The sequence below is a fragment of the Lotus japonicus genome, chromosome 3 (assembly GCF_012489685.1).
Source record: "Lotus japonicus ecotype B-129 chromosome 3, LjGifu_v1.2".
Taxonomy (NCBI): domain Eukaryota; kingdom Viridiplantae; phylum Streptophyta; class Magnoliopsida; order Fabales; family Fabaceae; genus Lotus; species Lotus japonicus.
The window spans coordinates 80,164,571-80,177,312 of NC_080043.1; the positions used below are offsets into that span (position 1 = coordinate 80,164,571).

Consider the following 12,742-nt stretch of genomic DNA (forward strand, 5'->3'; position numbering starts at 1 on the left):
CAGCATTGAGGAAGACTTTGTTGGACTATAGCTTATATTGTTGTTATTGAACAACAAAAACAAGCGAGAAGATAAGTTCCTAATTCATGTAGAAGTAGCCCATTGATTGAAAAGTATTGCTGTCAAAATGTACACTAGTACCATATAGTAGGAAAATATCTCATGTTCGGAAATCCTTCTATAATTGTTTAAATTAAAATTAATTCTTAAGAGAAACTTTCATGGATAATTTATATGTAATAGAATTGATTTTGAGAAAAAAGAAGTTGACCTTAAAATCAAATATTATTTCAATCTTTATTTTGGAGGTTACAAAAAGAAAAGGAACACTTCTGCACTCAATTGAAAAAATATGAATTTGCTACATAATAACTAGTCCCTTTTTCTTCTGCATCAAAAGAGAAAAAAAAAAGTCACTATTACCTAATTATTTGCTCTCCAACGTACGTGATTTGCTATGTACATGTAAAGAAACCTTCTTCAACAAAAGGTTAAACCAAAAATAGAAAAAGGCAGTGACGAGACCCGCTTATTCAACAGTAACCAGAAAGCTGAAGCAACTAATTGTAATAATTTCTCAAAAGAATATGGTGAAAACAAAATATCTCACATCCTTGAGGTGACTTTGATAACTCATATATGGAAGAAGAAAAACTTTATCTGTTTAGCGTTATATCCATCTATCACCTAATTTTATCATTATCATTCAATAAGTCATGTGCAAATACTGAGAATACAGTATAAACAATTTCTTTGATATGTGTCATGATAGCTTAATCCATCAACAAGGTGATTTGGTATTCAAATTCTGTTAGAATCTTTAGGATGAGATATATTATATTTTATTATCTCAAAATAATATTTTTAGTTAGTGTAAACGTCATGATGAAATTTGCAATACATATCACTCACATGATAATTATTATTGTGTGGAGGAACGATATCAAACACTAACACAGGGAGTTAGGGCGTGAAGTTAAAGTTAGAGAAAAGAGATATTAGGGATTCTTGGGTGAGGAGCATTGATGATGGAGCTCTTTTCACAATCTCGAGGGAAGCTCGAATTTGATATATTAGTCGTAAGGGTTAATGGTCAAATTAGTCATTGAGTTTGTAAGCGAGTTTGATTTTAGTTCCTCTGACGAAAAATAACGTTTAGTGGCGGTTATTTATACAATTACTGGCGGTTTTTTACCGCCACTAAACGCCATTTTTCATCAGAGGACTAAAATCAAACTCGCTTACAAACTCATGGGCTAATTTGACCATTAACCCTAGTTGTAATGTTGCTTAAATTATATAAAAATAAGGGCCTTTGGCCCTTACATGATCTTTATTTATATTATATGATTTTTGAACCTGTCCACCTTGATACAGGCGACCCCACCCAGCATAAGGGGAGTTCCGAACTTGGGACGGGTCCACCTATACTAGCAAGAACAAAGACGCACTTCATCCTCAGAGCTTCGATCTCAACGTCTTGCGAGCATGTAAACTGGTCCTGCCTTGATACGGGCTACTCCACCCTGCATATTGCAATAGGGGAGCCTCAGACTTGGGGCGTGTCCACCTCTATTTATTTCTTTAGGGGTGATTTGTTAGGTTTTTTTATGATGAGCATGAGCTCTAATTGTTGAACCACCAAATTGTGCATCCACCAAATAGCGGCCAAGTACAATTGAATTCGATAAATGATTCAAGAAAAAAAAAATATAACACTAGAAAAAAAAAATTAAAACATTGAAAATGTGGGTGTTTTTGGGTATCCAATGATGGATGGCATTGGGGTGGGATGGTGGGTCGAGCAAAACTTCCTCAATTAGAGCTCATGCTCATCCTATAATATGAAATAGTCTATTTTACATATAACTTCTTTATCAAAAAATTATTTTTGCTTATGTCATTTAGTGGAAGTTAATGATTGTCAAAATTTTCATTTTGGTACTTAGTCGTGCTGAATGACCGCCACAATTTGCACACAAAAATTATTAGTTTAGTTCAAGGAAGTATTTAGTAGAGCTGTCAAATTGGCTTGTGATTATTGGACTTATCAACGAGTTGGATTTTTCAAAATTTAATTCATGAAAACACTACTGGATTAAATTGACCTGACTCATCCAATCCTCAGATCAAATGTGTTCACACCAAACTGACGCGCGAGCCAAACATTTTTTTTATAGAACGTAGCAATAATAGTATGATTTGCCCTATTTTATGTTGATATAATTAGTTTATTATAACCCTTTCGATATTTTTTCTATTTTTCATTTTTTTTCTTATCTTAAAATTAAAATTAACGAGTTATCAGATAAAATAATACTATTTACCACATTCACACACAATTTTTACCACTTACTGTTTTGGGTGTGAATGGATTTAGGGCGTAAATTCAATTTTTACCCACTTACTTTTTTGCCTAATGTGCATACTGCACTTCACAAAACTACAAAGTGAACGTGTTTGAAGTTTGAACATGATACCGTGATCTTCCTGAAAAAGAAAATTGATATTGCAGCAATGTACTCATTCGTGGTTCTCAACCGATAATTTCATGCGAAAGTGCAATGCATACAGTATACAGATTCGGTTTGAAATGGATCAATATTCAGATTGCACCCCAGATGTTTGTTCAAATTACTAACAGTGGGTGTTTTGGGTTAAACATACTTTGGAGGCAACAGAGAGAAGCAGATCATAACCATCAATGAAATGAAGCAGATCATAACCATCAAGAAGTGCAGATGAGTCAACTAATATTATTTTTGTTAACCATAGGTATCTAGACACAGTCCTATTCATATTCGACCCGAGTGTGTTAAAGGTTAAAGGTCTCTCTAATAATGTGTCTTCTAAGGGTTGAACTTTCAATGGGTTCAAACAGTCATTTTTAACCACTCCGACCTGTATCCATTACATATGAGTTGACTTATATGGTAACTTGTGACTTGTAACATGTTATACTATAGAGTATAGACAGACACACACACAGCACAAGCATTGCTGAACTATACATAGGCCCAGTGACCACGTGACCCAACCTAATCCTGCCATCCATGTTGGTCCCCTTTGTGGGTTCTAAACTCTCATGATGTTAACCCCCCACTCCCTCCCTCTCTTGATTTCAATAGCCTGCTGCAGAGTCTCATTCTCAAACCAGGTTTCTGAGAAAAGCAATGAAGGTGATTCATGAAACCATGCACACACAGCCACTTCTTATTTCTCATGCACTTTCACTCTTTAGTTCTTCATCTGGAGTGTTCTTGTTTTTATGTATTAATGTTATCTTTGTGGATTGTTTGTTACAGATCTTCAACTGGGTGCACAAGAGGTTCCATAATAACGCTCTCAAAGGTTAGTTTGACCTCTATAAACAACTTAAATGACATCCTTTACACATTACAAATATGGTGTCTATAAATATGTTTTTGTGATAGCTGGTTTCTGTTTCTTTCTTTGTAGAGTTTCATCTTCATATTTTTCTGAGTCTTTTGTTCTTTACTCAGATGGATTTGCTTCAAACATAAAGAAGACTGAACCTGTAATGAACAAAGATAGTCAAGCTTTGCTGAAACAAGTTGCCCTGACTGATTTGCTAGGTGGTTGGAAAGATGGCATTCTAACCATTGGTACTCTTGGCTATGATCCCCTGAAGTCCATCAACCATAACAAGGAATACTTTGCTTTGGAAGCTGAACATAATGGACAAGGAGAAGGTGATCAAGTGGAGCATAATGATGAGGAAAACTGCTATAATGCTGAGCACGAGGAGAATCCATTGATGCACACCACATTCGAGCACAAGTTCGAGGATGTAGTCTGTGAAAACCATGATGCTAATGCTAGCAGCAAAGAGGAGGTGGTTAGGACCTTCAGTGAAATTGTTGAGGTTCCAATTGTGATTCCTAATGAAGTGATGGAGTCAAACGAAATTGTTGAGGTTCCACTTGTGATTACTAATGAAGTCATGGAGTCAAACAATGTGGAGACTGATCAAAAGAAGATGAAAGGAGAAAGGATCACATTAGCGGACCTCTTCCTGGCTGATTCTGATGTTAAGATGAAACTTCACCCTGCAAAAGTCTTCCATGAGTCAAGTGAAAAACCAAAGCTTAAAACAAAGCATGGACTCTCTTTTGCCAAGAAGATCATTCCCCGTGTTAAGGACAATGCATATCCAATGAAAGATATCAAGAAAGTAAGTCACTTTCTAACACCCTAATAATCAAGCTAAATTTGTTGTCCTTGGTATAATGGGCCTTAGTTTCAAGGAACATATATATAGAGCCTGTTTGGATACAGACCAAAGAGTACTTATCGAAGCTTTTCTGCTAAAAAATGCACTAGATAAACTCCAATAAGTGACTTTTGGTACGCATCCAAACAGGCTTGTCGTATTGGAGAGTTCAATCTGAATTAAGCCACTAATTAGTTAACAAATCTTTAATCTTGTAGCTGATGAAGAAGATGTTAAAGAGGAAAATCCATCCGGATCTTGAGCTCAAGAATCACAAAGCAGAAGGCCAGGAAGCCAGTGCAGCAGGAATCATTGATAATCACATCAATGAAGGCAACAACTCAATGTGTGTTCTTCCAAATTAAGGTATGGAAACTTATAATTCTCTTCTCCTGCAATGCCCATTTGATATTTTCATTGCTTGTTGTTGAAGGTTTATGGCAAGACACAATTGTGGCTGCTTTAACTGTTCATTCCATCTACTAAAAGTGTGAGTTAATAATTTGGGTTTTCTTCTTTGTTTTCTTAACACCTGACAATTAGATACATTTTGTTGTCCTGATAAAGTTGTGGGAATCTCCAGGGCCTTGATCTTACCAACCCCACCAAATAACGACACGTTACTTTTTTTTTTTTTAAGTTTGGTACCCAAGTACACAAAAATGGGCCTAATTTTTCAAAGTTTCAACGTGGATTTCTCAAAGTTTTGACCTATTATGAGATGGAGATCAAGAAATTCAAGTTTAACGTACTCTTTTATCCTTTATGCTCAGAAACAAATGTTCCTTCATATTTTCAGCTTATATATGGCTCATAGGCCCTATTGTGACTTTAATCACATGCTTTTTGGGTGGATGATGCTAATCAAACATTCACTAATTAGTACCAATCCAACTTTTTGAATTGGCTTCTGTCGTTTGTTTTTGTCACCCTATATGATTGTGTGTACATTCTCTCTGTTTCTGAGAAATCAGAAAACTATGCAGGTAAAAAATGTTCCTTTCATGAAACTTCTGTTTTTCTCACTATAATATTTGCTTTGTGAGAAGTCAAGACTTAGAAAAGAAACCAAATACAAATGGGAAAATATATGGGTGTCATCTCCACATCTATTTATGTCAACCTGTGCATACCGTACTGTAAATTGCGGTATAAAAAATTGCATGCCACATTTTAAGTTGCAGTATGGAAAAATGCATACAACACTTTAAATTGCTAAATTTGTATTTTTTTCATACCTCGCTTTGGTATGCATTTTTGTAAAGGGGCTGACATGAATAAATGTGAGAATGACTTTAATAACATAGGTTGCATTTTAAAGAACTTATTTAACATTTATCCGATAGCATAAGCATAAACATATAAACACGTATAAGTTTGGATAAATTTATAAAACTTATAATATACTTATAAATTCTTCTGAGCTTGTTTTTTTATCAGCAATAAGCGCTTATAAAAGTGCAAACTGTTTAAACTTATTTTAAGCTTACCTATAAGGTATTTTAAGCTTATTTTAATTTCTCTAGAAAGCTTCAACTTTTTCAGTCGAGATAGAGCAGCAGGGTTAACGAACCTGTTCCCAAAACTAATTATTTACAATCAGTGAGCCCCTCTACCAAACATACCCTGAAAAATCCAATCAAGAAGAGTCCAAATAACATTCTAATCAATCTTTAAAAGTGAAGATGATGGAGAGATTGATTTATGATCTTATATTTTTTAACTCTTCTTATGCCCTTTATTGCCCCCCAATCTAATGAAAAAGTACGGACAGAGATCATTTCAATTTATCTATTGATATTACATATTACTGACATTTTTTAACATCACTTCATGTGCAAGTCTCAATCCATTAAAGTTTTGTTTTCGAAAATACACCATTAGATAGGGAAAAAAATTCAATAGAAGTTGGAAATTCATAGAAATAGGCAAATTTGTGACTTGAGCACATGATAGTGTAAAAATTAGGTTGTAAGCATCTCTTGCAAGGAGTCCATGGAACTCCTTATTTAATGAAATTCAAAAATTAATTAGTTAGAGTGAGAATAATTTTATCAAATTTTGGGGTTAATTTGTGTAAATGATGTGAAGTCTTGTGTCAGAAAGCTTGCCTAGACTTATTGTTATATGAAATATGAATTCTGTTTTTTTTTTCTTTTAATTTTGATTTTGACTTTTTTTTACGGGGATTTCGACATATTTGAAATATAAGCAAATACATTTTTTCACCATAATTTTAATTTTCTGATTTGGTGCTGTACTATCAAAGAGACTGTAGTTCCTTTTGACTTTTGAGTTCTGAACTATGTTATTTACATATCATTTACCTTCGAATTTTCACACACCATTAATTGGAATTTTATAAAACATCAAATAATTTAAAGCATGTAGTTTGTTTTCCCCATTTATTTTCTGCTTTTTATACAGAGAGTGATGTATTAGATAGATAGATAGATAGATAGAGAATAAACAGTTGTCAAGACTATTACTGTAGCTACTATTTTAAATTTTTAATTCATTATAACAGTGACATTAGTGGGTCTAAATTGGATTCATGTTTGTGGCTTGATGCAGGTACTCGCTAGCTAGTGTTGAACTCGGGGAGTGTCTCTGTTTATCTGGACATGTAGATTGTTTATGATACGTATAAGATTTAATATTTAGGTTTTCTTGGTGTCGCTTATGACCAATGCATTGAACCATGTGATTCTGTAATTTGTGTTATCCCTTTGTATCTGTTGGCTATAGTTTGACGTGAGGACATGTCTCTGTTATCTGTTCCTGTGGATGAAAATTATTTTGGCAAGCCTTTATGCATTGATTTTTTATAATATAATTATTGGCTTTGAATAAATGCATGCAAGCTGAACATTAATGTATGGTGCAAATAAAGAAAGGTTCCATATAAACAAATATGTCAAACAAAGAAAGGATACCAATAACCTCACAAGCACCAATCGAGTTCAAGGTGGAAGCTAAAATTTCAAGAATAAACAAAAACAATGGGTTCTTATAAAGGTTATAAAACACAATGATAGGATAAGTGTGGGAGAAACCTTGGTCAATGTTAGAATGGTCATGTGCTGATGTGCAGTTATGAATGAACATGTCTTCTCATTACTCCTTGGTCCTTTTTATTCTATCCATTGGACTCTTTGTGTTTCAACCCAACTACTTCTTTGCTTTGCCATGTAGTGTTGTTGTTCTTGTAAGCATGCCAGTCCTCCTGCCACCCTTCTTATTGTTCTCATTGTCTTATGATTCTCTAATCTAACTCGCTCTTCTTAATTTTTATGTTTTTGGGATTTGTTTCTTTTTTATTGTCGTTTATGGTAACCACAACCGTCCTCAAAAGATAGAACAATGGGAAAAGCGGACGCAAAGGGGTGTCTAGCCCTTGATAGGTCTTGTGAGCATATATAAGTCTTGGTTAGGCTCGAGGCACCTTGAGTGGAAGAATGTAAGCTCGAGTTGAGCTTGAGATATCTTGTTTTAAGGATACAAGTCCTTAACCTGACTAGGTGGGTGGCTACACAACTCCTTAAGTCTAGAGCTGATAAGGAAACTTGCATGTTTGTTCTTGCAATGCTTAGGAAACGGTCAGGTCACCTTGAAGGGCTTTTGTACCCAAGTGGTATAGTTTATTTTGGAAATTACAGTTTTGGGGTACTTTTTTATTTATTTACCAATTTAGTATAAATCGTCATTGTGAGCAGCGATTCTATTTAATTTTTTTAATTTTTTTAAAGAATCGCCAATGCTATTGGCGTTTTATTTATTTTTTCATTTTTTAAATAAATCGCCAACAATGTTGGCGTTTTCTAATTTTTTTTTTTTGACAATCGCCAACATAGTTGGCGTTTTCTACTTTTTTGTTTTTTTTTTCCACCGCCCACCTGTTTTTGTAATTTTTTTAAAATTAGTAATTAAAATGATATTTAATCAATTGATACTCACACACAATTTTGTGCAATTACTCACTTTTGCAACACTTTGATCATAAATATTTGAACCGATATTTAAGGATAGACATATTGTGTGTGAGTCGAGCAGCAATGGATTTTTTTTCCGCACACGTTGTGACTCAAGATGGAAATCGTGACATCTTTCCAATCGTGTTTGCAATTGTTGAAGGAGAGACAAAAGAAAACGTGTGCGGAAAAAAATTCATTGCTGCTCGACTCCACAATAAAAATTAACTTTCTCTTGAACTAAATTATGTAATGCATATCTTTATCTTTAAATATCGGTTCAAATATTTATGATCAAAGTGTTGAAAAAGTGAGTAATGACACAAAATTGTGTGTGAGTATCAATTGATTAAATACCATTTTAATTACTAATTTTAAAAAAAATGTGGGTGGTTTAAAAAAACAAAAAGGTAGAAAACGCCAACTATGTTGGCGATTGTCAGAAAAAAAAAATTAGAAAACGCCAACATGGTTGGCGATTTATTTAAAAAACGAAAAAAAATAAATAAAACGCCAATAGCATTGGCAATTCTTTAAATAAATAAAAATAAATAAAATCGCCACTGACAGTGGCGATTTATACTAGATTGGTAAATAAATAAAAAAGTACCCTAAAGCTGTAATTTCCAAAATAAACTATACCACTTGGGTACAAAAGTCTGGTTGAAGGTTGTAAGTCTTGGTTTGACTCGAGATACCTTTGTTAAGGGTATGTTCCTTAATTTTCCCAGGTGGGAGGGATCACAATATCTTAAGTTTGGAGCTAAGAAGCGAACGTTTTTTGGCCTGACATTGTAAAGGGGTTTTCAACGCATGTTTGATCGTTTTGGACTCTATTGTGTTATTTGTACACCAAATGTTACAATATATGGACTATGAGGCGTGTCGTTTGGATCTTGCTTTTTGGATTCCACCACTCCCCAGACAGTGTCTTTTCAAATTGGACGACGATCGCGCGGTAGGGGGAAGGTGTGTCGTTTGAATCTTATTTGTGGGATGGTATTGTGTCATCACATCATGTGTCTCTTTGAGTCACGTCTATACTCTTCTTTAAATAGGAACGAGGCTCGTTTGTTTCTACGCTCTTTTTCGCTTTTATACGCAAATGAAAATATCTCTATTCACCATTGTTGTTATCGTTGCTTGTGCCATAACCCACGTTTCTTACATTGTGTTTTAAAGCGTTCATCCCTGGTGTCTTTTTTCAGGTATTCTCTGAATATTTATCCTTTTATAAGTCTCTTCCTTTAACCTATGTCAAAATTGATGTTTCATCTACTTTTGTTGCGGCTCCTTCCTGTAGAGGTCCTAACTCCTAATGTTGTTGATGGTCGTGATGGTAGGGGAACCAAGGCAAAAAATGGGTCATACTTTGTGGCACTAATTCGCTAATATGTTATAAGGTTAGGACATAAGGTGAAGAAGTAGAGGGTGTCTGGTGTATTTGATATTACTTTCTATCTTTGGGTAGAAGAAAAGGTTAAGCATCATCAAATGAAGTATAATATTGTAGAGAGTGTGAAAACATTCAATGAAGATCATATTGGTCATTCCTTTTACGAACTTGCAAGTTTTATATTCGAGCCTTGCTCTATATCAGAGTGAGTTTGTGACCGTCTTCGTACAAAACTTCCCTTTTTTAGTTTGGAATGTAAGGTTCTTAGGGTGTTAATTATTTCCTTGACACATTTACATCCAAACTATCGGACTTTGTAAGGGCCTTTGAGTGTTTGTGATCATTACAAGATGACCCCTTGCACCAAGAAATTCTTTTATTTTTTCAAACTAGTGATTCATGAATCATAGACTAGTTGTCCCTAAACAGTTAGGCCGGAAAGAAATATTAGATCCATTTGATTCCTTCTATAAGAATTTTAAGAACGTTTTTCTGCGAGTTTGTTGTAGGGATGGCAATGGGTAGGATCGGGCACAGGTTTTACAATTACCAAACTCAAACCCAAATCTCAGAACCCAAACCCAAACCCAAATACAAGCTCTTATGGGCGATAAAATAAAATCCATGCCCAAACCCATTGGGTTTCGGATTTACCCGAAACCCAAACCCAAACCCATTCCTTACGTGAAATAGCAACCCAATCCAGAACCTACTTTCATCCTCATCCATCACCAAAGTGAGACAACAATAATTTAGAGTTTACTTTCTCAAACATACAAAAATACAATTAATCATCAAACACTAAGAACAAAGTTTTATAAATATATACATGTATGAGAATTTTTTTGTAATTTTATGTTTTGGGTATCTTTGGGTTCGGGTTTGGGCGGGTATGGACATGGATTTAACTAATACCAAACCCAAACCCATAAACTGCTATAGTAACGAGCAAAACCCAAACCCAAACCCAAATCCAGTCAACTCGGTTTTTGTCCGTCAAATCGGATCGGGTTCGGGCGGGTATCCATGGGTTTGGGCAAAATTGCCATCCCTAGTTTGTTGTTAGGGGGATGCCCAATCTTTCTAAGTTGATGACGGAGGGAACTACGAATTTCCTCTATTCCGGGCCTCAAACCCATTTATTATTAGGAGTTGATTTTGACCTACTCTCAGCTCAAGATAAAGTTGAAGTTTGTTTCCTTGCGAGTTTCTCTATCTTGCCAACAAACATATCCTAACACTTTTTTACTGCCGTGCTGGCGTTTCCAAGCCCCTAGGTAAAAGGAAGGGGCGATGAAAAAAAAACCTAAGGTGATGACGGCGAAATCCATCTGCCGATCGGTGCAGGAAACAGACCTTCTCCTCCGGAGCACCAACAAGCCTAAAGATATAGATGATTCCGTCGACACTGAAGGACCTCCATCTGCCGTCCCTTTTTCTCCATTTGGAGAAGGATCGAGTGGAGTGAATCCTACCCCAAACCCCTCAGGAGGGAAGAAACCCATTTCCTACAAGGAGGCGTGCTTGGGTATCAATGGCAAAGGAGAGGATCCCATCGAGGATGTACCACTCTGGGACAAGCTTGATGGTGAGCTGGATTGGTCGGACGAGGAGGTTGAGCTGGAAGATGAGAGAGAGGCAGGAGAGCCAGATCCCCTATGTCCACGAGTGGTACTGTCAGCAGCTGAGAGAAAACGGATCTGCAAACCATGGAGACAGTCAGTGATCATCAAAATCCTAGGGATGAAGGTTGGCCTGCGCTACATGACAACCAGACTCCAAAGAATGTGGCAACCTAAACAACACATGGAGGTCATTGACCTGGAAAACGACTACTTCCTGGCCAGATTTGACTGTGTCGAAGACATGAAGTGGGTGTTTGATGGAGGACCATGGCTAATTGCAGATCACTACCTGGTGATTCAGAGATGGCGACCACAGTTCTTCCCCTGGAAGGATGACCTGAGAAGAGTAGCTATTTGGATTCGCATCCCAGGCCTACCCATTGAGTACTATGATAACAGTGTGCTCTGGGAGATTGGGAACAAGGTGGGGGGAACTCTGAAAATTGACAGGAATACTAGGAAAGAGAGCGAGGAGGCCAAAAAGGAATTTGGAGAGATGAAGGGATCTCCATCCCCCACTAGAGGAAAATTTGCCAGACTTTGTGTTGAAGTGGACATCAGGAAGGTGCTAGTGTCAAGAGTAAATGTTGAGGATAACAATTTTCCTGTGGAATATGAAGGACTCCACCTGGTGTGCTTTCACTGTGGAAGGTATGGGCACAAGGTTGATGCTTGTTCACTTCTCCAAGGGGTTAATGTTGCAGAGCAGGGAGAGAAATATGAGAAAGGTGTGGACAAAGAGATGCTTGGTAACCTGTCACATGCCAAGGCTAAGGAAGACTTTGGGCCCTGGATGATTGTAAAGAAAAATAGAAGACCAAGAGGGAATGGACAGAACCTGCAGGGAACACCAGATAACTCATCTAATCAGCAGAAGGGTGCCCCCCAACCCCAAATGAAACATTCCCCTACCACTACAGGGAAATTCAGTGCCCTGAGCCTTTTGGCAAATGAGAATAACAATGATGAAGGGAGAGAATGTAGTGTGATAATTGGTGGAGGAGATATAGATGCCAATATAGTAGTCCCCAATGAGAATATTTTGAAAGGCTTGCAACAGAAGGGACAAAGCAAAGGACCAAAGAAAAAAGCTACCAAGCCAGGAAATGCTACAGGCACAAAGGAATCTATTACAGGACACATGGAGAAAATTCCCCCAGTCAAGTGGATGCCAAAGAAAGACAAAACACAGATGGCTCTCACCCAATTTAAGAGAGTGGCCAGGGCAGGTGGAGTTATTAAATTGGATAAATCTCTAGTAGATAAAGATATCTCTGAATTAGTAAATGCAAAAAGTGGCCCCATTAGAAAAGTTGTTAAGCAAAAGGAAGGGAATGCTCTTGGGAGCAGGCCTGTCTCACCTATGCAAAGAGAAAACCTGAACCCAAACATCGAGGATGGTATTGTAGTGGCTAACTTAAGACCACCAGATGGAGACCAAGCCTTGTCCTCCAATTGTGTGAACATGGATGTGCCCCCTGAACAGCTATCTGTTGGAGGACCAATGATCTCAGAC

At 36.6% G+C, this 12,742-nt stretch overlaps 1 protein-coding gene across 1 annotated transcript; it reads left to right on the plus strand.

Annotated features, from left to right (window-relative positions):
• The first annotated feature begins 2,439 nt into the window (after nucleotides 1-2,439).
• Nucleotides 2,440-7,051, plus strand: LOC130746313 (protein TILLER ANGLE CONTROL 1). The gene is made up of 5 exons (XM_057598893.1): nucleotides 2,440-3,179; nucleotides 3,306-3,351; nucleotides 3,504-4,195; nucleotides 4,453-4,600; nucleotides 6,809-7,051. The coding sequence occupies exons 1-4, from the start codon at nucleotides 3,174-3,176 to the stop codon at nucleotides 4,597-4,599; spliced, it is 891 nt and encodes a 296-aa protein (XP_057454876.1). The 5' UTR covers nucleotides 2,440-3,173; the 3' UTR covers nucleotide 4,600; nucleotides 6,809-7,051.
• Nucleotides 7,052-12,742: the final 5,691 nt, after the last annotated feature.

What these genes read in the sequence shown, in the direction of transcription:
- LOC130746313 (XM_057598893.1), top strand. An exon ending in CCATAATAACGCTCTCAAAG is followed by an intron (nt 3,352 to 3,503) that starts GTTAGTTTGACC and finishes TTCTTTACTCAG; the next exon opens with ATGGATTTGCTTCAAACATA. An exon ending in CAATGAAAGATATCAAGAAA is followed by an intron (nt 4,196 to 4,452) that starts GTAAGTCACTTT and finishes TTAATCTTGTAG; the next exon opens with CTGATGAAGAAGATGTTAAA.